General features: G+C 44.1%; 1 protein-coding gene across 1 annotated transcript in view; it reads right to left on the bottom strand.

The window, feature by feature from the left end:
* LOC146809806 (sulfotransferase 2B1-like) overlaps nucleotides 1-27314 on the bottom strand; it is a 496995-nt gene that overhangs the window by 457177 nt on the left and 12504 nt on the right. The window contains exon 2 of the mRNA XM_085614386.1: nucleotides 19790-19931. Coding sequence (XP_085470512.1) covers nucleotides 19790-19925 — 136 coding nt within the window. The 5' untranslated portion in view covers nucleotides 19926-19931. The remainder of the gene's footprint in view (nucleotides 1-19789; nucleotides 19932-27314) is intronic.

The following is a 27314-nucleotide window of genomic DNA, read 5'->3' as shown; positions in this document are numbered from 1 at the left end:
ATTTTAAAAATATGGTCATATATCCATAAAATGTGTTCTTAAATGTGTGAATCGTGAAATCAAGTCACTTTTATATGTACATCAAATCACTAAATATTTAGTGGCAGATGTTGTCTTTATATATTTAACAGTAATCTTGTTTTGCTATCTTAAAATAGGTGTGTGAATCCATGCATCATTTGACATTGACTCCGCAAACGCTTATTATTAATATTGAATGGGGTGCCAACCACCACATTAGCACATAATATCTAATTAGGTATATGGATCACCGAGAGGCCGATATCTGCAGTGTGGCCGCTGCACTGAAAGAAATGCTTCGCTTTCCCATAGGTTAGCGTTCTAGTCCTTAAGCAGATTATCCGTGAGTGCCGGCGCGTGATTGTGTTTCTTTAAGATTGTGCCTCGATTAGCCTTACACTCATTAGCTCGTGCATAGCGTTTACATAAAGAGGAAGATTAAACTGTACTTCCTCAACTTGCTGCGCCACACCGACTGCTCTTCATGTGTGGAAACACCTCTGGACTGATATTTACATAAATCGCCGAGTCGTGTTTTCAATGATTCACTGTGCCGTGATCTGCATCGCTGCAGGACTCCAGGCTCCTTCTTCCTTCTCCAATCATCACCAGTGTGGGGTCCAGCACTCAATAAAACTGGAACACCGGATCTATTTATTCAAACAAGTAAGTACGTCTTTCTGTAACAGGAGCCAGGGTCAAACTGTTGTTGTGTGGAATCCGGTGACATAGATTCTATGTTCCAGCTTCTAGCCAACCAGCCCAGCCAGTATGCAACAAACCTCTCAGCCATCCTGCTGTGTGGGTCTTACTGGAGGTAACATGAGCTGTAGCTGGCTCCCAAGAATATCTTTGGAGGCAAACTACCCCTACTGTTACCTCCAGTAAGTCCCACACAACAGGATTGTTTAGACCTGGTAGAAGGCCACACCCCCTTTCTCCACCACTCTGCAAACATGGGGTTCGGATCAGCTATACGTCATCATCGAGGCTAGCAGTCAGGTCAATGCGTCTTCATCGATCCACACAGGGATGTCCTTGGATCAGTACTGCATCAGCATCTGGGGGCACTGCATCGGTTCCGATCGGTGAAGTAGTGACAATGTGAGTTTTTTACAGAAGCAGCTGCAGAACCAACTTCTGAGGCCCATGACTGGAGGGGGGCACCTCAGGCAAGGGAAGGACTCACAGATGGCAGAGTCCTGCAGCACCATCAGAGTTGAAAGAAGTATTTTGTGGCCCTGAGACGTCAGAAACCAGGAGGTTAGACAACAAGCCCTTTGAGAAACTTGGGTTCCGGATGTAGAAAGCAGGTCCTGTCCCACTTACTCCCAGGCAGGAAAAGCAGGTGGCAGGCCAACACAGCAGAGCAGGTAGCAAAGTGGAAGTCCCTCATACAGTACAGCACTCAGCAGGCCAACATAAAAAAGCAGTTAACAAAGTGGCAGTCCCTCCTGCAGCACAGCACCTCTTCTTCCAGGCAGTTCTGATTTGGTGGTGTCAGAGGGCCATTACTTATACCTAAATGTGCCTTTGAAGTGGGCGAAAGATTAAAGATCACAAGGTCCCTGCCTTTCCTACCCTGGCTCCAGACTAACTACAGGGTGGCATGCATCTCTTTGTGTGGGGACATGCACAGACATATTCAGTTGCTAGTGTCAGCTCATCCCTCCCAATCTACCTCAGGGAGGCCCATCAGCCTGGTGATTGACCATCAGGATGCAAATGTCACACCCCTTCTCACTTTGTATGAATGTCAAGAGGGAATGCACAAAGCCTAGCTGACACCCAACCCAGGCATGTATTCAGAGACTGGCAGAGGCACAGAATGGTCAAAGTAAGAAAATGCCAACTTTCTAAAAGTGGCATTTTTAAACTGACAATTTAAAATCAGGCTTCATCATAAGTTGTGATTTTAAATTGTGACTGACTCCAGAGACATCAAACTCCAAATCTCAATATTTTCCCAATTAGAAATTACACTTAAAAGATGTTTTAAGGCAATCCCAATGTTAACCAATGGGAGAGGTAGGCCTTACAGTAAAGAAAAACGAATTTAGCAGTTTTTCATTACCAGGACATGTAAAACTCAAAATGACACGTCCTATTTTTTAAATACATTACACCCTGCCCTTAGAGCTGCCTAGATACTACCTTAGGGGTGACCTATATGTGATAAAAGAGAAGGTTTGGGCCTGGCAAGTAGGTTAACTTGCCAGGTCGAACTGGTAGTTTTAAACTGCACACACAGGCTCTGCAGTGGCAGGCCTGAGCCATGTTTAAGGGGCTGCTGAGTGGGTGGCACATCCTGTGCTGCAGGCTCAGTTGTAGCATTTAATGTACAGGCCCTGGTCACATATAGTGCACTCTGCTAGGGACTTATAAGTAAATGAAATATGCTAACTGTGGATAAACCAGTGTTACAATGTTTTGTGTACAGATCACGTGCACTTTAGCACTGGTTAGCAGTGGTATAGGGCCCAGAATCCTATAGCCAACAAAAACAAATTCAGCTTAAAGAGGAGAGGGAAGGCTAAACGTTTGGGGGTGACTATGCAGAAAGGGCCATTTCCAATCGTGAGTGTTAGAAATAGGGTCATTGGCTAAGTGTGTAAACCCTGGTCAAGCACCAACTACAATCCTTGTCAGGGTGAGGCACAAGTCAACCCTAAATTTAACCTGTGTTCAACCCTCTGGTAGCTTAGCACAGAGCAGTCAGGCTTAACGTAGAGGCAGTATAATTATTTGAGCAACACTTTTTTGAGGGGTGGGTTTTATGTAGCGCAAACTTGACCCCAGTTATGTTACAGATGGACACATTAATTTTTGGTAGGCACAGGGAAATTAAGTGATTTGCCCAGAATCACAGGATGTTGAGTGTCCCTGTCAAGACTTGAACCCAGTTTCCCAGCTTCGAGGTTGACCGCTCTAGCCTTTAGGCCACATCCTCTCCACTTCAAACATTAATAAAGTTAAAACAACATACAAAAGGGATCCCATACCAAGTTAAAAAATAGAATTTTAATAAATAGAACTAGGCAGGCACTAAGAAAATCCAACTAAAAGAACCAGATATATTCAATATTAAAGATTTTAGTGAAAATATCGCCACAAATTACAAAGTCATTAGTTCAGGCTGACCGCAATGGAGCATGGGCTGGCAACAGAGACCCAGTTAGGCCCACTGAACAAAGTACCTTAACTCCTGGTTTGCGGGACGTTGCATGGTTCGACAGTCAAAGCGATGTTTCGGTCCTGAGATGCAGCAAGGCTGTGATGTAAGGTCTTGGGTCGTCACAGAGGATCAGATTGACGGGGCTTGCAATGCGTAGTCCAGCATCAAGGATGCGGCGTGCAGGTAGTGCGACGCATCATTTCCAGAGAGCTGTGAGGCTTCAATGTGGAGTCCAACATCGCTGTTGAGGCTGCTGTTGACAAGAGATTTGAGGGGCTGCTCCCAGGATGCATCACACAGCGGCGCATCTGAAGGTGATCCAGGATGCAGCAACAATGCAATTCTTTGTGACAGGTCCAATCCACGCAGCAGCGGAGATGCGTTGTTTCTGCTCAGGGTTTCACCACTCCTGCCCATTGGGAGAGAACTTTTCATCTGTTTCAGTGGAACAACTTGTTCTCACATGCAGTGAGCAGCATTTTTTACTACTTCCTGCATGCGGGAGGAATGCCGGCTCCCGCTGGAGACAGGGAGCTGGCTGGGGCTGTGGGGTTATTGGAGCTCCCCCCACGGCCTCTTTGTAGTCTCGTCATCTTCTCTATGTGAGGGTTGATGTTATCACAGATTTCTGAAAGAAGAAGCTTGAGGAACAATCACATTGCCTAAATTAAACACGCACAAGGTCATGGAGACATTTCCTTGTGGCCCATTATGGAAATGCAGTATAGGATTTGCACTAGACATTTACCCAACGAGGTAGCACTTACTAATTAACCAGTAGAAAGTTCTCCTGTTGAGTAAACATTTTGTGCAAAACTGTAGACTCTCGTTGGATAATCGACAGGCTCTGGCCTTGATTCTCATTTAACAGAAATTAACCTTAACTGGAAGCATTTACAAATATAAACAGAGCAGGTGTCCCAGTTGAGGCTCCATTTCTGTACAGAAAAAAATGATCCTAACGTTTTAGGCTTGCAAAGGCAAAGCAATTGTGTTTTCTCTGCAATTTCACTTTGAAAAACAATCTGAAATCCTTGATGCGGGACAATGCATCGTTGAGCTATCGGAACACAATCTCTTCTGCAGTTACAATGACGGGTAGGTTCTTTCTTGTTGTCTCCTGGGGAGGTCAGAGTGCATGGTTCTCCTTTTAAATTACTATAAGTATGCAAATGCACTAAATCACTTGCATGCTCTCCATATTTGACCCCACCTTGTCCACCTTAGTGGTAGGCAAAGGTCTTCCCACCTTTTCCCATGTTGATGGACAGCTTACCTAAAGGCACCCAAAGAATCTTTCTTGATGCAGAGGATTATGAGGACATGTCCACCACACAAGAAGCACTTCCTTCATACAGTTGAGAGAAAGTGCCCTTGTTTGGTGAACATTCATCTCTTTTTAGTCTCGTTGTCTACTCTATACGAGGATTCATGTTATCAAAGAGTTCTGAAAAAATACACTATGAACAATCACATTGACAAAATTAAATGCACACAAGGTCACTGGAGACATTCCCTCATGGTCCATTACGCAGCTGTAGCGAAGAATATGCACTAGGCTTTTACCCAATGAGGTTCCACTAACTAATTAACCAGTAGAAAGTACTCCAGTTGGGTAGACATTTTGTGCAAAGCTGTGGAATCCAGTTGGATAAACAGGCAGGTGAGGCTCTTTTCTGGCCCAATCACTCACACAGCTAGTGATACACCCACACAGCCACTCAAACATCCACTCACACACCCAAAACAGCCACTCTCACATCTACTCACAGACCCACATAATTACTCATGCACCCACTCACACAGTCACTCACACACCCACTCATAGACCCACAAAGCCACTCAAACCCCATTCACAGGCCTATACAGTCACTCAGACACCCACATAACCACTCAAACAACCGCTCACAGACCCATACAGCTAATCACACACCCACTCACATATCCACAAAACCACTCAATGGCCCAAACAGTCACTCTTACACCCACTTACAGACCCATACAGCCACCATCACTGATGGCATCATTCAGCAAAGTAAACTTCAATATACACCATTAAATACCATTTAGATTTTTTTAAAGTAAGAAGAAGACTCAGGTAAGAGACATACAGCACAGAGCTCACTTTTACCTTATCAACTACTACATTCACTTATCACCTAAGAGACAGTTATCAGGGGATATTCCTATCTCTGCTGAACCAGTACTCTAAACACTTATGACCAAAGTAATAGGTCTAACTGTATAGGCTAGTCTATTGCAAACCACAACAACACCATTTGTGAACTTGGAAATATGTTTTACTGTAAATGACAGATTTACACAAACCACTATATCATACAACAAGTATAGAGGTCTTAGCAGACATGCCACTGTGTCACAACCCACTAGACAAATTATCCTTCATTCTGGACAAAGGTGTAAACATTGAGGTGAGACTGTTTTAAATAAATGTCTACAACACTGAGCCATCTCCCTAGAGAAAGGTCTCAATGAACACATGAATATATTGCAATCGACAACTCCAGTCATTCATCACAATGAGAGAGGTCTAAGTAAACTGGTCAGTATGTAAAAAAACAGAACTATACTCAGCCATCATTGTAGAGTAAAGTCTTAATCAACAACTTAGACAGTCACCCATGCACCCATCACCAGCAGACTTGACTATGGAAATGCACTCTACATCAGCATAAACAAGTCATAACTCCGCAAACTCCAGATGATACAGAACACTGCCTCCAGACTCGTCCTTGGCATCCACCGGCACAAACACATCAGCTAACACCTACGAAGGCTCCACTGGCTCCCCGTGAAGAAGAGTCACCTTCAGAAATCCTCACCCATGCCTACAAATGCCTGCACAACACCGGACCCGAATACCTCAATGACAGAATCAACCTCCACGGACCCAAGAGGAGCCTCCGATCTTCCAACCTCACTATGGCTGAAACCCCGCGCATCCACAGAGCCAGAGCAGGCGGAAGATCATACTCCCACATCGCTGCCAAAACATGGAACAAACTCCTGACAGACATCAGGCACACCCCATCCCTGAACACCTTCAGGAAGGCTCTCAAGAATTGGCTCTTCAGCTGATTGGATCTGCTGACCCCCCCCCCCTCCCCCCCAGTGCCTTGAGACCCTCACAGGTGAGTAGCGCACTTTACAAAACCCTGATTGATTGATTGATTGATTGCAAAGCACTAACGTACACATACAGCAGCAGGAGACATGTGTCAGTGTAGATGCTAGTTTACTGATAAATAGCACACCCACTTTAAAAATAGCATTGTAGATCAGATGACATGTTAGAAATAGTATCACTAATTAGTCATACAGAAAGAATTCTAATTTAACTTTTACAGTAGCTTAGTAAATATCTTTAAGTCTCAAAAACGTTTATTAAACACTAAAACTCACTGGATGATGTTTGAGATGTCATCAGCGATGACACTGCCATGTCTTGAGTGATGTAATATGTGAGGTCAGAAGCAGTGCATTGAAGGGCGTAAGTTATAGTTAGGTCAGGTAACTATAACTGCTGAATTTCTATGGTTTTGTTATGTGTAAAATCTGAACCTAATTATAACGTCCCCTTTAACCTTAAGTATTTATATATGTGTGTGTGTGTGTGTGCGTATACACATTTAAAAAAGCAAAGGTTAAAGTAACTGCTAGTTATGTAATCCTTAAAATGGTCTTCCCCCAACATTTTGCCTGCTTACCTCCACTTTTTGCTGTGTCTTTTTGTTGGCCTTAGGGCTCTGAGCACTTTACCACCGCTCAACCTGTGCTAAGATGCATGTGCTTCCCCCCTAAATCATGGTGACATTGGTATATACCTGATTGGCATACTTAGATTACTTATAAGCAAGCCTGGGCAAAGCACTACGCTACGCTCGCATAGTTTGCGAAGTTCGCGCTACTTCGCACTACGCGAACTGCACGTAGCACAGTGTGAACACGCGTAGCGTAGTGTTGCGTAGTGCTGCGGTCATTTTTTGCTTGCTCGCGGTCCTCAACGTCAAGTTGGCGACCGCGAGCAAGCAAAATGACATCCCGGCGAGACTTTTTCCTTGATCGCGATCAGCAACTGCAAGTTGGCGATCGCGAGCATGGAAAATAAACCTCCCGGCGAGATTCCCAACGCGAGGAGGTCAGGTTTCTCACTGCGAGTGGTCGCGTATGCTCGCGACCGCTCGCGATGAGAAACTACCAGTTCGCGTTGAGAAAGCTGAAGCTCGAGTTAAAATCTACTCGAGCAGCAGAAAACTACAGCTCGCACTGTGCAAGATGCCATTTTCAATGATTGCACAGTGCCGGTTGCTTGTCCGCACTGTGCAATCATTGAAAACGACATCTGGCACAGTGCGAACAAGGTACTACGCAGTTCGCGCAGTGCTACACGTAGCTCGCGTAGTGCGAACTTTACTTTGCGTAGCTTCGCGAAGTGCTACTTCGCGAACTACGCCCAGGCCTACTTATAAGTCCCTTGTAAAGTTGTGTATCCTATACCAAGGGCCTGTAATCTAAATGCTACTAGTGGGCTAGCAGCACCGGTTGTGCCACCCAGTAGCCTTTCAAACCTGTTTCAGGCCTGCCTTTGCAAGGCCTGTGTGTGCAGTTTATTGCCACTTCGACTTAGCATTTCAACCACGTGCCAAACCTTGAACTACCTTTTATTACACATAGGTCACCCCTAAGGAAGGCCCTATGTAGCCCTAAGGCCAGGGTGCTGTATAAGTAAAAGGTAGGACATGTACTTTAAAATTTTACATGTCCTGGCAGTGACAAATAGCTACATTCATTTTCACTGCAGTGAGGCCTACTCCTGTAATAGTCTAGAATTGGGAATTCCTTAAAACACGTTTAAGCTGTAGTTCCTGATTAGAAAGGAGTAGCTAAATCATGTTTCATAATTTTGGAACGGTAATGATAAATCCTCTTTGGTGGTAAAGTTGGATTTGACATTCATATTTTAGAAATACCCCTTTTAGAAGTGAACATTTCTCTGCACGTAAGTTTGCTCTGTGTGCCTGCAGCCTGTCTCCAATATACGTCTATGCTGTGTGGCAGCTACACTTTATGCATTCCCTCTAGACAGCCACAAATACAGGAAGTGTGGGTGTGACAGAGCACTCCTCTCCATTCTTCTGCATTTTGATAGCCTTCCTGAGTGGCAAGGGGGACTAGGAGCTAATTCTTACATCTGAATAGGCAGTGTCCTGTGTCCCACACAAAGGGCTGATTACCCCTCACAGATAAAAGGGGACCTGTGCAATTCAAGGAGCTGCTTTGAAGTCATCTCCCACTTCAAAGACACATTTGGGTATAAGTACTGGGTCTCTGACCCTACCAAGAGAGTACACTACTAGGCCCAGGAAGAACTCTGCTGGAGTGAAGACTGCTGTGCTGTAGTGAGTGCCACTTTGCCTGGACTGACGGTTCTGAGGTACTGCTTCTCTGCTTTGCTGAGCTGCCCTGCTGCCTGCTGATCTCTGCCCTGCTAACTTCTGCCCAGGAGGGACTGCCACTTTCTTGGCCTGCTGCCTGCTGATTGCTGTACTGTATGAGGGACTGCTACTTCGCTACCTGCTATGCTGTGTTGCCCTGCTGCCTTCTGCTTCTTGCCTGGGAGTGACTGGGACTGGACCTGCTCTCTATAGCCTTGAACCCAAGTTTCCCGAAGGGTTTGTTGGCAGCCGCGGTCCGTGCAGGTAACAGCAGTGGGGCGGTGGGGCCGTGTAAGGGGGGATGCCGAGGGATAATTAATTATTTATTTAATTTTCCCTCTGATTTGTCCCTTGGAATCCCCCCTTACATGGCCCCACCTCTGCTACCTGCATTGACCGCAGCTGCTTCTTGGCTTGTCTTCTGGTTTCTGAAGTCTCAGGGATACAACAGACTTCCTGTAATTCTGCTGGTGCTGCTGGACTCTGCCATCTGTGGGTCCTACTGTTGCCTGAGGTGTCCTCTCCGGTCTTGGGCCTCTGAAGTGGGTTCTTGCTCCAAGTTCTGTTTCTGTGAGAGGACTTTTTATATTTAATTAATGTTTTTACAAAGCATCTACCATGAAATGCTCTGTCTCTGCAACAGCTATTGGTATAAGAATGCACCAACGTGCTCTGCCATCTCCACTGATGCCACTCTTGGCTGCATCCCATTGACGGACATCTCAGTGCATTTTAGGTTTGAATTATTTTTCACAACAGGAGAACGTTGTTTCGCTGGCAGGACTTGCCACTCTTTAATATATGGAACATAGTTTAAAGAGAAAGAGACCAATCATATAAGCAGGTGTATATGTTTTCAAATTTGTATTATAATAAAGCAAATATTTAAAATTAAACACTAATATAGGGGTTCTGTACAAATAAATTTCATGGTATATTGACATTGTCAATTACAGTGGTCAAAGGTCAAAAGATACTTTATTCTGCCAATAAAAGCCATAAAAGCAAACATTTAAAAAGAACATTTGATCAAAGGTACAATAAGTTAAAACACCATGCCTTGTATGAACAATAAAAGAAAGACAAGTCACACAGATAAATGGGCTGAAATCAGCTATAAAATCAATAAAAATATAAACATGGTTATTTCCAAGGCTAGGTTTGTAAACAGCAAGGGATACAGGGCCATATGTATGAACACATTTTCCCATAGACACAGAATGGGTAAACCCTTTAATCCATCTCTGCTCTGAAAAATTGTCACATGGACAGGAGTTTAATGTGCCAGGTTTCATATAACCTTTGGGGAACGCCAATAGCTAGGAGACCAAGTTCAGATGGAATCTAGTTAATACAAAGCGATGATAAGCATTGGTAACAAGAAGTAGGTACGGTTGTACCTTTGGACTCAAACTCAGTGTGACAAACCTTCTCACGGAGTGCTTAGCTAAATCCTTCTCTTGCCTAAGCCCCTGCCATTTGGCCAGGAACTACTACTCTCTGATGGCTACCAGGCCTAAGAGGCCTGGGATTTAGATATAAATCGGGACAGCCAAGCCATTTTCTCTGTTCCATGATATATTTAAGCCAAGGAATGTGTAGATCTCCCTCGAATAGTGCGCAATCCAGAATAATAAGTTCATTTAAAGTAGAGGTAGGACAGGCCCAGATTCTTAGTCAGCGTAAAAGTGGGGCTACCACTGTCAGGTCTGAGATATACCCCACACACAGCTCCTCATGTAGAATGAACGTCGGGGTGGCGGACAGGACTGCCAAAAGCCTACGCATGAATTTATTCTCTGCCCCCTGGATGTTCCTCACATCCTTATAGCCCCAGACATCACACCCATACGTGGCCGTAGGGATACAATTTTCCTTACCGATCTTCAGCAGGGCTGGGAATGGTTTTGACCCCAATCTTTTAGCAAAGTCCAGTGTGGCCCCAGCCGCTCTAGCTAAAACATTATTTTTATGTATTCTTTGTGCGCACCAAGACCCTTGCTCGTCAAATAGCACCCCTACGTATGGGAAGGTTGGTACTTTAGTTAGTTCTTCCCCCTTACAAAAGAACTTGACCTTGGCAGCCTTCGGAGGGCCTATTAACATGGTGAGCAATTTCATAAAATTAAGGGCCAAATCAAGTGAATCCATAAAATCTATAAAACTGTTTAAAAATTGTTGAAGACCCACAGCAGTTCTGGCAAACAGGACTGCATCATCTGCATACAGAAGTGCGGGGATCATCTTAGATCCAGCTCTTGGTATGTCTTTGCAGCTGGATGATAAAAAGTCCCCTAGCTTATTAATATACAGCATCAACAACAAGGGGGCCAAAATGCACCCCTGTCCGACCCCTCTCTTAACTGCCCAGGAATCTGTCAAGCCTCCATCCTTGTTCAATCTTACCGCTGATGTGGTGTTTTCATGGGCGGCATGTAAAAAGGCCACCAATTCTATATCCAATTCCATATCTAGTAGGGTCAACCATAATTTAGACCTATTTACGCTGTCAAAAGCTGATGTTAGGTCCATAAAAGCCATGTGTAAAATTCCCTTCTTGGCGATAGTGTATTTCCCAATCACTAAGTGCAGGATAAGACATTGATCAAGCGTCCCTTTGCCCTGCCTAAAACCATATTGTAGGTCTGAGATGACATTAAAATGGTCAAGCCACACTGTTAGACGATCCAATATCACTTTCCTCATGATTTTGGCTGCCGAATCCAAAAGCGAGATTGGTCTATAACAGGGGGTCATCCATAAGGCCCTTTTTGAAAATGGGAATAATGACAGCCTTTGCCCATGAGGGAGGAAAGTCACAAGAGAAGGCAGCATTAAAAACTTGTGGCGATATCTTTGCACAAACTGCAGGGCTGGCCTTGTGCAAGTCTGCGGGGAACCCATCCGGGCCAGGTGTTTTCCCTCCAGATGTCGAGCTAATGGCTTTGTGGACCTCATCTGCACAAAAGTGGAGTTCTGACTAAGCTGATCACCCTGTGTACCTCGGTCTCTTCTAAATTGTTTCCGCTATGTATATCTTGAAAGTGCTATACCCAGCGCTCAGAAGATATTATACAGTCTGTTTTAAAATTGGCTATATCAGAGAAAAAAGGGCTATTAACTATGGTTCAGAACTTGGAGCTATTAGACAAAACATTGCTTGTCCGAGGGCCTCCCAGGCCTGTTCTCTGATCAGCTTCTTCCTTTTAAAAACTGCAGACTTATAGGCCTTCCTACAGCTCCTGACCACTGCTTCATCCTTCGGGTTTTGTTTGAGAGCCTGCAATGGCTTCCTATGGGCCGCAGAGCAAGTGCTGTCGAACCACATCTTAGTCGTCGGGCATTTGACCCTGCTCTTGACAGTTAAATTAGATGCTATCTGTTTAGATATTTTATCAAAGGCATCTAAGACAACTCTATCTTGTGCGCAAGGGTCCACACATACTTGAATCTCTGGGGTACAGACAGCATACAGATTATCCATGAAACATTCCGGGATAACCCTCTCCGACTTTAGCCTACGTGCTTGATCTTTAGTGCTGATATTCATATTTGAGTTACAACTAGCCTCTTTTTAGGGCAGAGGCATAGGACAGCTCGAGTGTGAGGGGATTATGGTCACTGTGGCAGTTCCAGGAGACACTCAGTTTCTCCACGGCCGAGACTAAAGGTGCAGAGAGCATGATATAATCAATTGTGCTGGTGATACCTCTTCCTATATAGGTAGGGACCAATGTGGTCACCTCTGCTTGCTTTAGGTAGTGAAGGTTATTGGCTGACGGGAGCCCTTCTATAAGAATGCCTGATGGCAAGTGCTCAAGGTGAGAAGGTCCCCCCGATCCATCGTGAAAATGCAATTAAGACAACGCTGATGGGTATTAAAATCCTTTAGACTTATCATATCATAATAAGCATGTTTGCCCTCTCCATAATGTTCCAAAAATTCCTCTTAAACTAACAGATGTTCTACCTCGTGGCTTCTGGTGAAGGAATTGTACAAATTAACAACTAGCATGGTGGGATAATTCTTAAATGTCAGTTCCACAGCTAACAAATGGGGTGATTGACATTCTATCAGTCTAGTCTTACAGGAGAGGTTAAGTGAAAACAGTAAAAGAAGATCCCCCCTTGATCTTCCCATATTTGGAGAGATTGCATGTTTACAAAATGAGATAAAACCATCTAGGAAAAAACTATCACTGGACTCGCAGGTTTCTTGTAGGGCAATGATGTTATGGAATGAGAGGACATTTTACCATATTATATCACCCCCTTTTTGATCATTACCCCGCTATGTTCCACGAAAGTATTTTTGTGCAAGACAGACCAAAGGTATCAGATATTAAGAAAGGATTTGGTGGGTGGGCAAGCGTTAGCTTAAGTGAAGACACAGGTAAGGCTGGGGTGTTAGTAGCCAGGGCCAGCGGCCTGTTACCCTGCGATTTTGCCTCAACTAATGTTAGTCAATCGATTTCATCAAGTTCCTGTCGTCTTGCAAAGGTTGAAAACAATTGGTCATGGGCAGAACAAAGTCCACATTTCCAGTCAGGACAGGCTTAGCAGGTCTAGGAGGGAACTGCCATGGATGATTTAAAAAGGGCTGTTTAAAGGGATAGAAGGACTGTAGGGAAACTATCCTAATTGTTGTTTCAGAGCTGCTCCTATAATGGCATACCACAAGCGCTTTAGTTTGCACTGGGTGCCTAAGATTAACAATAACACAGTCCCCTTCCACATTTTTCCTAGTCCTGCAGCCTATCCATCCCGCTCTTCTGGCCATAATGATATCAGGAGATATATTTGGACCGTTTACCACATTATTATTACACCAATGAATAACCTTGTGTATAAGGTCCAGAGATGTTTCATTCAAGCCTTGGTCAGATGGGCCGTCCTTAGGTGTTTGTGACCCATCTGTTTGTGTTGCCTGTGCAGCAGGAGTCAAACTTATAGGGGTACACTTGGTCCTGGGCCTACACGACAATTCCTCTCCCAGTGGGACAGAATTATGTATCACCTGTGGTGCTTGGTTGGTGTTACCAGGCACATTACATAGTGCCACCCCCCCCCCCCCATCACTGTCTTGCCCTGTGGTACAATCATTGAGCATGGAGAGAAAGGTATTACATCTTCCCTCAATCCCTTCTAGCTTTTATGTTATGGGTGCTATGAGTTCTTTGGTTATTGACTCCAGTCTGGAGAAAAGAGTATCCAACAGCAATTCAAAGTTGGCCCCGGATGGTGATGGAGACTTAACCAGTGATGTCTTCCTCAGAGCTCTTTTACAACCGATTCTCTTCCTCTTGGTAGGGGGACAGTCCAAATGTGAGTTGTCTCCTGCTGTCAATATGGCTGTAGACATAGCCGGCTCAATGATGGAAACCCCCTTTGATGCAAGCACAAATGCAGACGGGCTGGGAATACCCTCTGTGGCCCCTGTTGCCCCACGATTCTTTGCCACAGTAAAATCCTGAACAAATTTCCTGGTCTCCAGAGGGAGCCTTCTCTCTGTCAGCACTATCTCCTTCGATATAACATTTGCAGCACTGGTCAAGAAGGGGTCAATGGTTAATACCATGTTTCCCCCTGGGGGGCCCCTTTGGCCAGCAGCCATTTTCCTTTTGACCATGGTTGGGAGAGTTGGAGTCACTAGTCTTGTGTGGACTAAAGGGCAGGACTCTTGAGGATTCAGGGAAAAAAGGTTGCACACTCGCTCCAGCAGTATGCCACAAGGGTGCAAAAAATACCTTAATCTTGACCTTAGGTGCCAGAGGAACCATATTCTTATGGTCAGGGGTTCAAAAGTATCCCCAAAAAAGCCAAGAGAACTGGCCCAGCCCAGCCCCTGTCAGACGCTGATGGGCACAGAGGGGTCCGCTTTTGGTCCTGTCTTCGCCCGGGCACGCGCCCATGCTGCGAATGCCCAACCAGTAATTATATGCGCCTCTGGGTGCAGGCTGCAGGCGTGTGGTGGCAGCGATGGCCGCAGAAAGTGCCAGGGCTTGTGGTCCTGCTCCTCCTGCACGAAAACAGGAAAACAGTGTAATCCAAGTTTAAATGTTTTCTAAACATATGCCAACGTACTCTGTACACAATTTCATGTATACAAAGAGAATGTCTTTTGACAAAAATAGGACTGTTATGGGCGTTATCAATTGTTCAGATGAAAGATGGGCTGAGCGTCGATGTTTCAGTCTGACTTGCTGAGCATCCACGTGACCATCTTCAGTGTTGTGTTGTTTATATGAAGATGATGGACCCCCCCCCCCCATACTACAAGCATTAAAAGGGAACAGAACTGTACTACAAACACCGCACTGGTTTGTAACTTTAAGCATACACCTGCAATGAACTGAGCAACAGAGCCAAGGGTGCTGCTCATAGGTATGTGAGGATAGAAACCATCACAATATTTAAAAACACCAAAACTGGTATCTCACCTTTAAAGAGTTCCCTCGATAAGAGATGGTTGTGCCTAACATACAAAATAAATGGAAAAGAATTAAAATATCATTCATAGGACATCTGTTTGCAAGGTAAGTTCTAACGATATTGCTAACAGAGAAGTGAGTTAAAAAACATAGCCACGGGTGTGCTATGAGGACTGTGATTTAGGATGTGCATTGTTACGTAACGTGCATCATAGAAAGAATACAGCTGCGCTTACTTTGAGGGCCTGGGGCAGTGAAGTAATTGACCCGGCTCAGGGTTCTCATCTGGGTCCTGATCGTCATCCTCTTTTAGACACAGGTCCACCTCAGGATCATCCTCCCCTATTACTGCTTCCAGCCTCTTGACTTCCTCACAGGCTCGGAGGGCTATCAGTAGATCCACTTTGGAAGCTTTCCTGCCCACATTGAACCCCTTCTACTTGCAGAGCCTTTGCAGCTCAGCCCTAGTGAGGCGTCAATAATCATCAGCTCCATCTCCATGGTAGTAAATTAAATTCCCACACTATTGTCCCACATACCAAGTAATGCACATTTAACATATATCTCAATTAAAATAATACAATAATTAAACAATTTACATAATTAATTAACAATTAATTAAATAATTAATAATACATAAATAATTTATAATTAATCAATTATTATTTAATTTTCACCCCATACCCCTACAAATCCATCAACCTTCACCTTAAATGTACATTTAAAAGTTATAATAATTAAACAATTTATATATTTCATTAAATAACAATTAATTAATAACATCAATAATTAATACATTTTTATTTAATTAACTTCCCACCCTATACCGCTATAAAACCTAACAAAGAGCACCTAAAATATAACTCTAACAAATTATAATAATTGCACAATTGACATAATAATTAACAGTTATTGTATTAATAATTAATCAATTATTATTTAATTAACTTCCCACCCTATATCCCTACAAACCCAACAACCGACACCTAAAACATACCTTTAAAAATATTATTTGTGCAAGTTACATACTTAGGGCCTCATGTAGGAAGCCTAATACCGGTCGGTAACGGCCGATTTTCGGTAAATATACCGTTACCGACCGGTATTTAGGCTTTTGAGATGTAGGGGGATCATTTCATGATTCGGTATTTACCGAATCGGTAAAATTACCGAATCGGTAATTTTACCGATTCGGTAAATACCGAATCATGAAATGAGATGTAGGGGGAGTGTGTGGTGGGTGTGGGGATTCGTTATTTACCACCAACTAAAGGTTGGTGGTAAATGACGAATATGTGTAAAAAAGCATTTTTGTGCACGTTTAAGTGTGCAATGTGGCAGACATACATGCCCTTAGGGCATGTATGTGCGCCACATGTGCACACATGGCCGAATCAGGGGTGCAAAAGGGTGTCAATGTGACACCCTGCCACCCTTGGATGTGCTCCCCCCATTACCGAATCGGTATTTACCGAATCGGTAATGAGGCATACCTTCCCATCAATGGGAAGGTATGCCTCATTACCGAATCGGTAAATACCGATTCGGTAATTACCGAATTTCTACGAATCGGTAATTTTTACCGATTGAATACCTACATACGAGTTACCACTTCTTAAATACCGAATCGGTAAAGTTCGGTATTTAAGAAGTGGTAACTTGTATGCTACCTACATATGGCCCCAAATGATCAAATTAATAATTAATTTAAAAAATATGAATCAATTATACTTAATTAACTTCCCAGCCGGTACCCCTACAAACCTCACAACCCACTACAACACTATAAATTTCTATTTTACGATTAAAATAAAAATATAAAAACTTAAAATGACTAGCTATATTTAAAAAGGTTAACAACAATTATACTCACAATATAAAACATATACAATTAAAATATAATTTAAACACATACAGAAACTTAAGAATGATATTTCTTATGTTGAAAAATCGATATTTTTGTTAACGATATTTTTGCACATGATATTTCTGTGTCACAATACTAATAATTTGATATTTCTGCAACACGATATTTTAAACCCGATATTTTGTCCGAATACCCTTTCCTTGCATATCTTACTTGTCTACCATGTCATGTTTACTTCCAAGCACTGTACATATCGAATTGCAAGTCTATTACGATGGTGAGGCAGCAGTCCAATCAACTGCGAGGTATGGATCCTGGGTGTGTGGTTGGGGACGTGATCTCTTTCAGAAATATCAGCAGCTGCAGGAGTATATTCCCCTCAATGATACCATTTTATTCTACAAGGTAGTGTGAGAAACTACCCATGCCCGAGAGCCATACCTCATCTATGTGAGTCTGGTTCTACATTGTGAATAACTATCTCGAAACATAAAGGTCTCTGCAAGATGTTGCACTGGTCACAGAGTAACTATGCTTCTTCCACTGGAGTGTAGTTCCTCTGCACAGGATCTCTTCACCTTCTGGGTCTTTCAAAGCGTTAGAAGGCATGTGCCATAGTAGGATGTAGTACATGGGGAACCGGGGTTACCATTGTCCATGGTAGACTGATCGGAAACTGTCATCAGCAGTTAGGGGACCAGTCATGTGTAGCAGGTGATCCAGTAAAGTCCCGGACACTTGAAGAATCATGCGGTCTTCTCTGTTCCCTCTGCTTCAGCTTTGAACTGAGAGTGAGTGGCTCCTCTGACTCCACCAAGATTTAAAAAAAAACTATTTGCGCCCAATCCCTCTTTTCATTGCAATGATATAAGCCACCTCCTCCACGACTTTACTCGTGGCCATGGAATCTCGTATAAACTACATGGTTTCCAAATCAACATGACAGCAGCTTTTCTCTCACAGGAAGACACTTTGAAGGAATTCCAGATCTTCCTCTTATGCAACTGGCAAGTTGTCCCCTGTGGATTTTGGATCTATGGTGCTGCGAAGGTCCGCGTAGGCCTTAAAGCCTCTTTGCAGGTTCTATTCAAGGCCTAGGAATTCTCCTCACAATGAATCTTTATATTCTGTGGGATGGAAGGAATGCAGATGCTTCATACAAAAGGCTCATCTCGGCTCCTTGATGAGGTTCTGGACTCTGTCAGTTTGGATTTAAGCCTTCACTTTTGTCGATACAAACATAAAATGTATAGCTTGAATATTTTTTCATCGAGGGGGGAAACATTACATCTTATAGTAGATTTTGGAGTTTTGGAATGCAGATCTAAAACCTTTTACCTTTCAAATATGAACTCCACTCCACGCTGCCAGTCCTGAACTACTAATGTATGGCAAGTGGATATTGTAGGGGTGGTCGGGCTGAAATGGGTGGAATCCCAGCACTTAACATAAGAGAATATATATCAACATTCAGGTCAAAGGGTAAAAAATAATACACTACACAACCATGCAGGTGGCTAGATCAGGTTGAGCTGGCCCTGTAATATACAGCCAACCTCTAGTGTATGTGTTATTAATAGTTCACAGCACCACTTGTTAGTTTTGCAAACGTATCAGGGATGCTCAATTCTTGTAGACAGGGCTTCCCTGGGGAATAGCTGGAACGCAGAAATACAGTAAGCGGTCCTGATCCCTTTTCTCAAATGACAACAGAGGTTTATGACTCTGAGTATTGACAAGCAAAGAATATGGTGGAACGACGTGCTCTGACGAATTTCTGAAATTAGATTTCAATTGTATCAATCTGGATTTGGTATGTTTTTGTGCTGCATTCCTATGGCGATGCTGCACATTTTAAACATTTTGGAGAATTGTTCCGCTGATATTTCTCAAAATGTGGCACACTACATGATGCAGCATTTCTCTGGAAAAGAAACCTGAACTTGGCATAGCATACAGCAGTAAGGCCCTAATTACGCTGTCGGGCGCCCGCCCGACACGTTTCGCTGTGGGAAGCGACCAACCATAGGTCCGAGGTTCCAAACACACTGCTGCAATGTGACTGCACATTTCTCTATGGGAAGTTCTGCTGCGGGCGGTGTCTGCTTCCATAGAGAAATAGGAGTGTGTATGAATTCCTTCACCGTTGGTAGGCACCTCAAGGTGGCTGCCACATGGTTCAGGGATTTACAGGCTTTCCATGTCAGAAAGCAGAACATGGAAAGCCTGTCCAAAACCAACATCATAATCCTGACGGCGGTAACGCCGTCTGTAAGGTTTATGTTGCGGTTTCCAGCTGGCCAACGGGCTTCTTGGACCTGTCGGAAGCCAGGCGGCTTTCTGACCGACATCCTAATAAGGCCCTAATTGTTTTTCAAATTTATCGATTTGACCATGTTTAGTTCCCCTGTCATAATGTATTCGATATTTCACCCTGTACAGTTGTGTTCATAAAGTAATGCTATTGATTTGCACCCGTTTGTACTCACATCGCAATGTGATGTAAAGGCTGGGCATATGAAAAGGCTGTACGCAGAACACTATACTACGGTAAAATAATGTGCGACATACTACAAATCCTGCGTTTCACATTGTCACATACTGCATTACCAAAGTTTTGCTGTGCTCTGAGCAACAGTAACATGGGACTATGGGATATTGCTACTAATTGCCAAGAGAGCGCTATGCCATCAAGCACTGAGTCGTAAATATGTTTGTACCTCGTCTTGTTTGGAGAATACTTTGTCCAGAGACACATCAGCAGCCCATCAGGCATCAGGTACTGAGAAGGATAGGAAGGAGTAGATACCAGGTCAGGGATTGAGTGGAGCATGTTTACCTGATTTCGGGTATGTGACATTGAAGACATCATCGTCCAACACCTGAAACTCGTGCTCCACATGCCTGAGATCCTCCTCTCTGTGTGACGCTGGGTGGAAGCAGACATCTTTGTACTTGAAGTATGTATTGTCCATTTCAACCTATATGAGATTGGGAACATAGACAGGAATGAATAGCCTTAAATGGCTGCAAAGCAGCATTTATCTGCATTGCTCCTCCGCGGAAGAAGGTTTTAATTCCTTGCAATCATTTATTTACATTCAATACTTTTTTCCCTGTTATTAAAGCTATGACGACATATACTACTGTACAAAACGCCATGATTAAATAACCACTCATTTTTTTAAAACTGTCAAAAGTGTTTTTAGTGAAATGTCAATGTTTTTGCATGGTCATGGATTACAAGAGGCAGTAAACTGATCTATATGTGGGTACGAGGGAAGCTTGTAATTCTGCAGTCAGTCCTGTAACCCTGCATGAGTGAAGCTTACACTGCTGCTGGCTGTACTTTACCTGTTATATGTTTATGGAAAAATCTTGCATCACTTCTGCTTTCTGTACAGTATAAGTTGTGTGCATGATGAATTCTTGCAATATCAACGACCATGTTGTACTGAGCTTGTGTTTAGTAGAGAAGCTTGCACTGTTGATTGGTGTGCTGCACCTATTTTGTGTGTCACAGGGAAGCTTGTAATGCTGTTGTCTGTGCAACTTATATTACACCCACGTGTGTGTTTGTATGTGTGCGTGCATGCACGTGTTTGTGTGTGTATGTGCGCATGTGTGTGTAAGATATGAAAGCTTGCCCTCCTACTTCTTGTGTGGTACCTGTTCTTTGTAGGTGTGGGTATCTTGCACTGCCTCTGTCCCTGGCAAATCTGCTCTCTGTAGGAAAGGGTGGTTTGCACTGCGCTGTCTCTGGTGTGTGTGTGTGTGTGTGTGTGTGTGTGTACAATTTGTACATAAAAAAATATGAATCTCAGCTTGGAGCAAAAAGAATGATATCTATCGGGTGAGTTGAGGTTCGCCTGTTTATCTCAGATAGGGAGGTTTTAGACCTGGTACCACTGGCGTGAGTCTCCCTTCCATTTTTCATTGATTGCCTCCTCTGTTTTTGATGTGTTGCTGGTATAGATGCTTTGGGCACTGTGCCTCTGCTATTCAGTGCCACAGTGCAAGTGCTCCCTATGTTAAATTGATGTATTGATTAGTGACTCCATGATTGGCTTATTTGATTTACTTGTCAGACCTTAGTATAGTGCACCATGAGTGCCCAGGGCCTCTAAATCAAATGATGCTCGTGGGCTTGCAGCACTGATTGTGCCACCCACAGAAGCAGCCTGTAAAGTGTGTCTCAGACATGCCATTGCAGAGCCTGTGTGCAGTCCAGTACTGCCATGTTGATTTGGTAAGTGCACCCACTTACCAGTCCCTAAACCTTCCCTTTTCTACATATCAGACACCCCTAAGGTAGACCCAAGTGCAGAGTGCATTGTATGTAAAAGGTAGGCCATGCCCTGATGTGTGTGGCATGTCCTGATAGTGAATTACAGCCATTTTTGTTTTTCACTGTTGCAAGGCTACCTGTCCCCATAGGCCAGAATGGGCAGTTTGATTATAACATCTTATAATCCCAACTGACCCAGGGAGCATGATAGAAACTCGAGTTTAGTATGCCTGAACTCAGAATGATTAAATACATATTTTAGTGAATTTGGTTTTAACATTCTTTGTTGGAAAATACCACTTTTACAAGAGTGACAGGGGGCTGGGAGACTCCAAGAGACAGGGTGAGTCAGCACAAGGCTGAATAGACCTATCTGCATGTAGAGTGGTGGGAGGAGTAGCACCTGGGCCTGAATAGGTCTGTGCCTGCCTTCCACAATGCTGGCTCCACCTCCTGTGGTGTGTCTGAGGACCCAGGCCCACTCTGCCAAAGGAAAGAAGGAGTCCTGTAAACAAAGTGCTCCAGGACTGCACAGAACTGGTTTGGACTAGGTACAGGCCCCTCTGCCTTCAGAGGACAAAGGATTTTGCAGTATAAACATGGGGACCCAGACCCCAAGACTTTAGATCACTTCTGGAACAACAAGACAAACGTTTGCCAAGGAGAAGAACCAAGAACGCTGCAGGAGTTAGGACTGCCCCCCCCCCCCTGCCAGTGTGCTGTGTTGCTGGGTTGGCCTGCAGTGGTGTCTTCATTGCAATGGAAAGGAGAAGGTACTTTTAAAGAACTTTTATCATCTTGCAGAATATTTCTCCAAGGGCTTGAACTTGTGCTTGCCTCCTGCTGAAGTCTCAGGAACAAAAGACTTGACCACCAGCTCCCCTCTGAATTTCCTTGCTGGGAATTCTGTCTGCAGAAGCCTGCGTGTCGCTGGGAGCTGGAAGCGCGACTCAACGAGAAGAAGCGTGTCACAGCTGTTGCCGTTGCATCGTCGGAGAAGCGTGTCGCCGCCGCAGAGGTCGCCACCGCACCACCAGAGAAGCGCGCCTTTGTCGCAGTTGTTTACCAGCGCATCACCGCAGAAGCGTGTCGCCACCACGAGGGTCGCCGTCGCATCACCGGAGAAGCGTTTCGGAGGGCCTGTCACAACTTCAAAGTTACAAGGTTCACTGCACGGCCATCGGGCGTGCACGCATCGTCTTCACGTCGTCGCATCGCATCAAGGGCGCCATCTTATCGCATCGCACCAGATTGTCGCATCGCTTCGAAGCGCCATCTTGCCGTATCGTAACCGGAACGCAGTACGAGAATCAACGCATCACCTCCTCTCCAGTAAGGAACAAGACGCATCCTCTACTCTGCACAAGCATTGAGAAGTGACGCAGCGCCTCCCCCGAAGAAAGGAACCGACGCATCACCCTCCCTGCAAACCTTTTGGTTTTTTTGCGTTACGCATCCAGGTACTTTTGTGAGAAACGTGTTTCATTTATCATTAACTTGAACTAAGTTACTTCTACCATCTTTAAGTCTATTTTGAGTACAGTACTATGGATTTTTGTTGTTTGTGGTCTTGTGTTAAGTCTATACAAAGAATACTTATTTCTATAAAACCTGTGTGGTTTCCATATGTAGTGTTTCACTGTATTACTGTATGTGTTCACAAATGCTTAACACACTGCCTCTGAGATAAGCCTGTCTGCTCGTGCCAAGCTACCAAGGGGGTCAGCAGGGGTTATCCGGGAGTGTAATCCCCTTTCCCTGACTTAGAAGGAAGGGTCCCTATTTGGTCAAAGGTACTTACCTCTGCCAACTAGAGACCCCAGTTCTAACAGGAGGCATAGTTTTGTTCTGGTGCAGTATGAAGAGGTAAATGTTTAGGTATTTTCTGAATGGGAGTAGGTTGGGACAGAGTTTTAAAAGTTATGGAACACTTTTCCATTCTCTTGGTGCTAAACAGGAATAGCATAGTAGACAATTTTAGTCATTACGGATCTGGCGTTTTCAGAAGAGGTTTTTCTTTGCCTGTTCTGATTTATTTTCCCCACCGGTGCTCATAGTTTCTCCTCTCTGTAGGTAGGAAGGTAGACCAAAATTAATTGATTTGTGTGTGATGTGTGTGCTGTGAGTGATGTGTGTGATATAAGCCATCTTGAAGGTGAGTCTGGCTTGGAGAAGGAGGGGATGAAGATCTCTCAGGATGAGAGAGATATGATTTGATTTATTTGTTACTCAAAGGAGTCAAGCAGGTGTTTGTAGGTTGTCTTTAAGGTGGCATTGAGTGGCGTTAGTAGTGCCAATATTGTGCACCCGTTGCCCAGGCATAAGATCACCAGTGCTTGTACTATTGTCCTGCAGTCCGTGGGAAGGGTGTAGGCTTTGGGTTTGCTGAGCAGATGCAGTTGGAACGATGCAGTTTTCACCAGAGTTAAATTTTGATCAATGGTGAAGCCGAATGATTGTTCCCATGAGACAAGAGAGGGTGACATTCCCAGTTGAGATAATATTTGAAAAGAGCCTTTATCAAGCCAGGAGTCAGTTTGGACAGAAAAGGATGTCAGATTACATCCAATAGACTCATGATAAGCCCCGCTGCAAGGCAACATTTTTGCACTGTTGAAACTTGTGTTTAACCTCAGTTGCTTCTGATTAATGTTGTGGCTATTAGTACACTGCACCTTGTGGCCTCTTCAGCACTCTTCGACCCAATGACACACAAGCAAGAGACCCACAGAACTGAGTCAAATCTAAGTTACTGGGTGAACATCAGTGAATCCTGAGTATTTTCAATTTCCAGTGATAAGTTTGGGCTGGCATATCCCTGCCTCCTTAGTGCTGTTGGTTGGAAACGTATGAAAGAATGCCTGAAAGTCAACATGACTAGTAATTCAAAATTGTTACTGATTGCACAATCTTAAATGGTTACTAATGCCACAACCTGGAACAAGGTGGGGTGCTAAAATGGCAAAACGTTCTTCAAGAGTTTTCGCTTTTCTAAAGCTTTGGACCTTGAAGATAAATGCATCAGTTTAACACAGATATTGGATGTTTCGTTTAAGAAACATTACTCACTCTCAACAAAAATATAAGGGTGTACTTATGTCGCAAACCGCAATCCCACAGGAAGGCCAGGAGGGAGACGTGGGGAACGTACCTCACCCAGGCTGGTGCTTTCCACCTTCTGAACAAGACCCTTTTCTTCCTTTACAGCCGGACGATTGGTCTCACACTTCACCTACTACACGGGACATCGATATTCCCTTTTTTGAGGGCGGCTCCTTTAAGGGGGATCCCTCTGACATCGACCCCGCCCAAGATGCTGACGTCATTTCCCAAGGGTCTATCCCGGGACTCCAAGGATGACGAGGCAAGCATCAAAGATCCGTAAGAGGAGACGAGGAGACGAGGAGGGGCATTGGAGGGTGATGGAGGAGCCGGCGGAGACGCCAGGAGAAGAATCCCCACGGCGACCACGGTATCCCGAGGAACCCTGAAAGACTGCGGTGCCAGGAGGCCAACGTCCCGGGGTGACGCCCAGCCACGCTCCTGCGGGAGCGTAGCTTTCCCAGGTAAGGGAACGGTTTGCGGGCTAGGTCGGGAGGAGGGAGAAAGCAGAGTAGTTGGAAACCTGCCTCCTCCTTAAACCTCCCGGTAGTTTGTCTTTGTTTTCATTCACAAACACACGCCAAAGAAGCTAGCGTGCGCACTGGTGGTCGCTCACTTCTTTTTCCCTTTTAATGTGATTCGAACAACCAGCCTGATACTTGCTCCTCTTCTCTCCTTTTGTTCGAGTAGTTCTGCCAACCACGGAGGGAAAAGAAGAAGATGGGAGTGGATTATAAAGGGAGCAACGACCGGATAAGAAGAGATTATCCGTCTGTACCTACATGGACTTTGGGAAAATTCAAATCCGGGTGCATGTTTCCAATAAACCGGGTTTAAAACGACCTATTCTAGATTTTGCTTTTTGTCTGAACCGCGATGCTAGCTAACCAACCCCACCCTAGCTACAATTTACTAAAGATTCACACAACACAGTACAGTAAGCAAAGCAAGAAAAGTTGCTTCTCTGTATTACATGAATGGGAGAGGCCTGAAGAGTGGCATATATACTTACAGGCACATGCATCAAAAGAAAAACCGGTCGCAAACGGGCAGATTCTCAGAATCTGCCCCTTTGGGATCAGTATTTTTGCATTTGGGATGCATCATCCCAAATGCAAAAATCGCAATTTAAGTAATGTCTAAATTGTGATTACTTAAATTGTGATTGCATTTAAGGAATCGCAAATTGAGACTCCTTAAATGCAATGCATTAAAGTAATAAAATTAGCGATTTCGCTAATAAGGGGCGCAAATTACCATGAAGTTGAACTTCATGGTAATTTGCAAAACCATTGAAAAATGCACTTTTGTGCATTTTTCAATGTTTCATGTAGTGCACACACATGTTTGTGCGCAACATATGTGCACAGGTCAATTTCAGGGGTGCAACAGGGTGTCCTTTTGACACCCTGGCACCCTGAAATTGCATGCGCAATTTGCGAGTACCTATCGGTACTCGCAAATTGCGCTTGCATTTTCCCATTAATTCCTATGGGCCTGTAGGCCCATAGGATTGAATGGGAAGCTATTCCTTATTTGCGACTCGCAATTTGCAAGTCGCAAATAAGGAATGTGTAGGAATCGCTATTATTATAGTGATTCCTACATGCATAGGATTTTGCGAGTCCTTAATTGTGAATCCTTACTATTCCCAATTAGGACTCGCGAAATCCTAGCTTGATGCTTGTGCCAGTTAGATATGAAGCTCTTCAGTTCTCTACCTTCGCTGGTGCATTTGTGGCGGCCTCGTGACAACGCAGGCATCCGTGTTGCATTCTGCAAAGGTACCTCTGTTACAGGCAGGATTGCTTTTGAGCAGGAAACTGCATAAAAACAACCCTAAGAGGCAATTTCCTCTTTCTATGCATTTAGAGTGCAGAATGCAGAGAAACAGTAGTAGCTAAGATAACTAAACATATTTCTCTCTGTAACACCTCTCTATGGTCGGTGTACCATATTGCAGCTATCCCAGGTCTACTGCCTTCAGCAAAACTGGGTTTGCGTTAGAGTCAATGAGTGGATGCATGTTAACACATACTCCACCCATGGAATTCTTGCCACAACAACTGTAACACAATGCTGCACAAGCCACTGCGTTACATTACATTTCTTTACAAACCCAAGCAAGGCGGTATAAACAGCCCCTTGTTTGTCTTTGTAAATCTCATTAAATAACTTGTGCTGCCTTGCGACGACTTGCGTCATGTAAGGACAACACAAGTCCTTAATAAATCTGGGCAATAATATGCCAAATTAAAGGATGTAAATGAATCGCTTATGGAATGGGGCGGCCAGCGAAGTGATTGCAGAGATTTTGTTACGGGGTTCATCCTGGAAGACCTGATAAAGCCAGAGCAGTTGCAGACTGGCTCCTGATGTAGCCCTTGGATGAGTCTATATCTAGGCCACTGGCACAGTCTAGATCTGAGGCAGGTTTTCATGGTAAAGATCTGCTACAGGAACATTTAGATATTTTGAGATATTTCGTTTTTTCCTTTAGAACCAATAAAGATGAGCTACATCTGTGTTGTGGGAACCAGGGATTATGTGTGCTGGGGCACTCCAGATTCAGAGGATAGTTACAATGGATACCTGGAGGGCCATAACTTTTTACACAGAGGCACCCAGCACAGATCCAGGAGGCATGCCTACGTAAGTGACTGACATTTAGTTTTATTGTATGTAAATATGTCCTGGAACTACATTGGACACCCTTGCATTACAAAGGTGTAGCCATATGGTGAATGTAGCAGGCATGAAAGAAAAACACTGCTTTTCACAATTTTAGGCTAGTCTTTATCTTCAATATAAGATATGCTATGACATATTTAGTCTCCAATCTTTTGCCTCCACCTTTTCCGGTGCCTCGTAAAGGGCAGTATCAGATAAAGACAGCACTGAAGGTCATAACACTTTAATTGAGCACTGGAAGTGCTAAGTTAATACTGCAGGCCTTATTACAATAGCAGTCCGA

This window comes from Triturus cristatus, chromosome 7 (assembly GCF_964204655.1).
Source record: "Triturus cristatus chromosome 7, aTriCri1.1, whole genome shotgun sequence".
Lineage (NCBI taxonomy): Eukaryota > Metazoa > Chordata > Amphibia > Caudata > Salamandridae > Triturus > Triturus cristatus.
The sequence above is the reverse complement of the archived record's forward strand: the minus strand, read 5'-3'. Positions and strand labels throughout refer to the sequence as shown.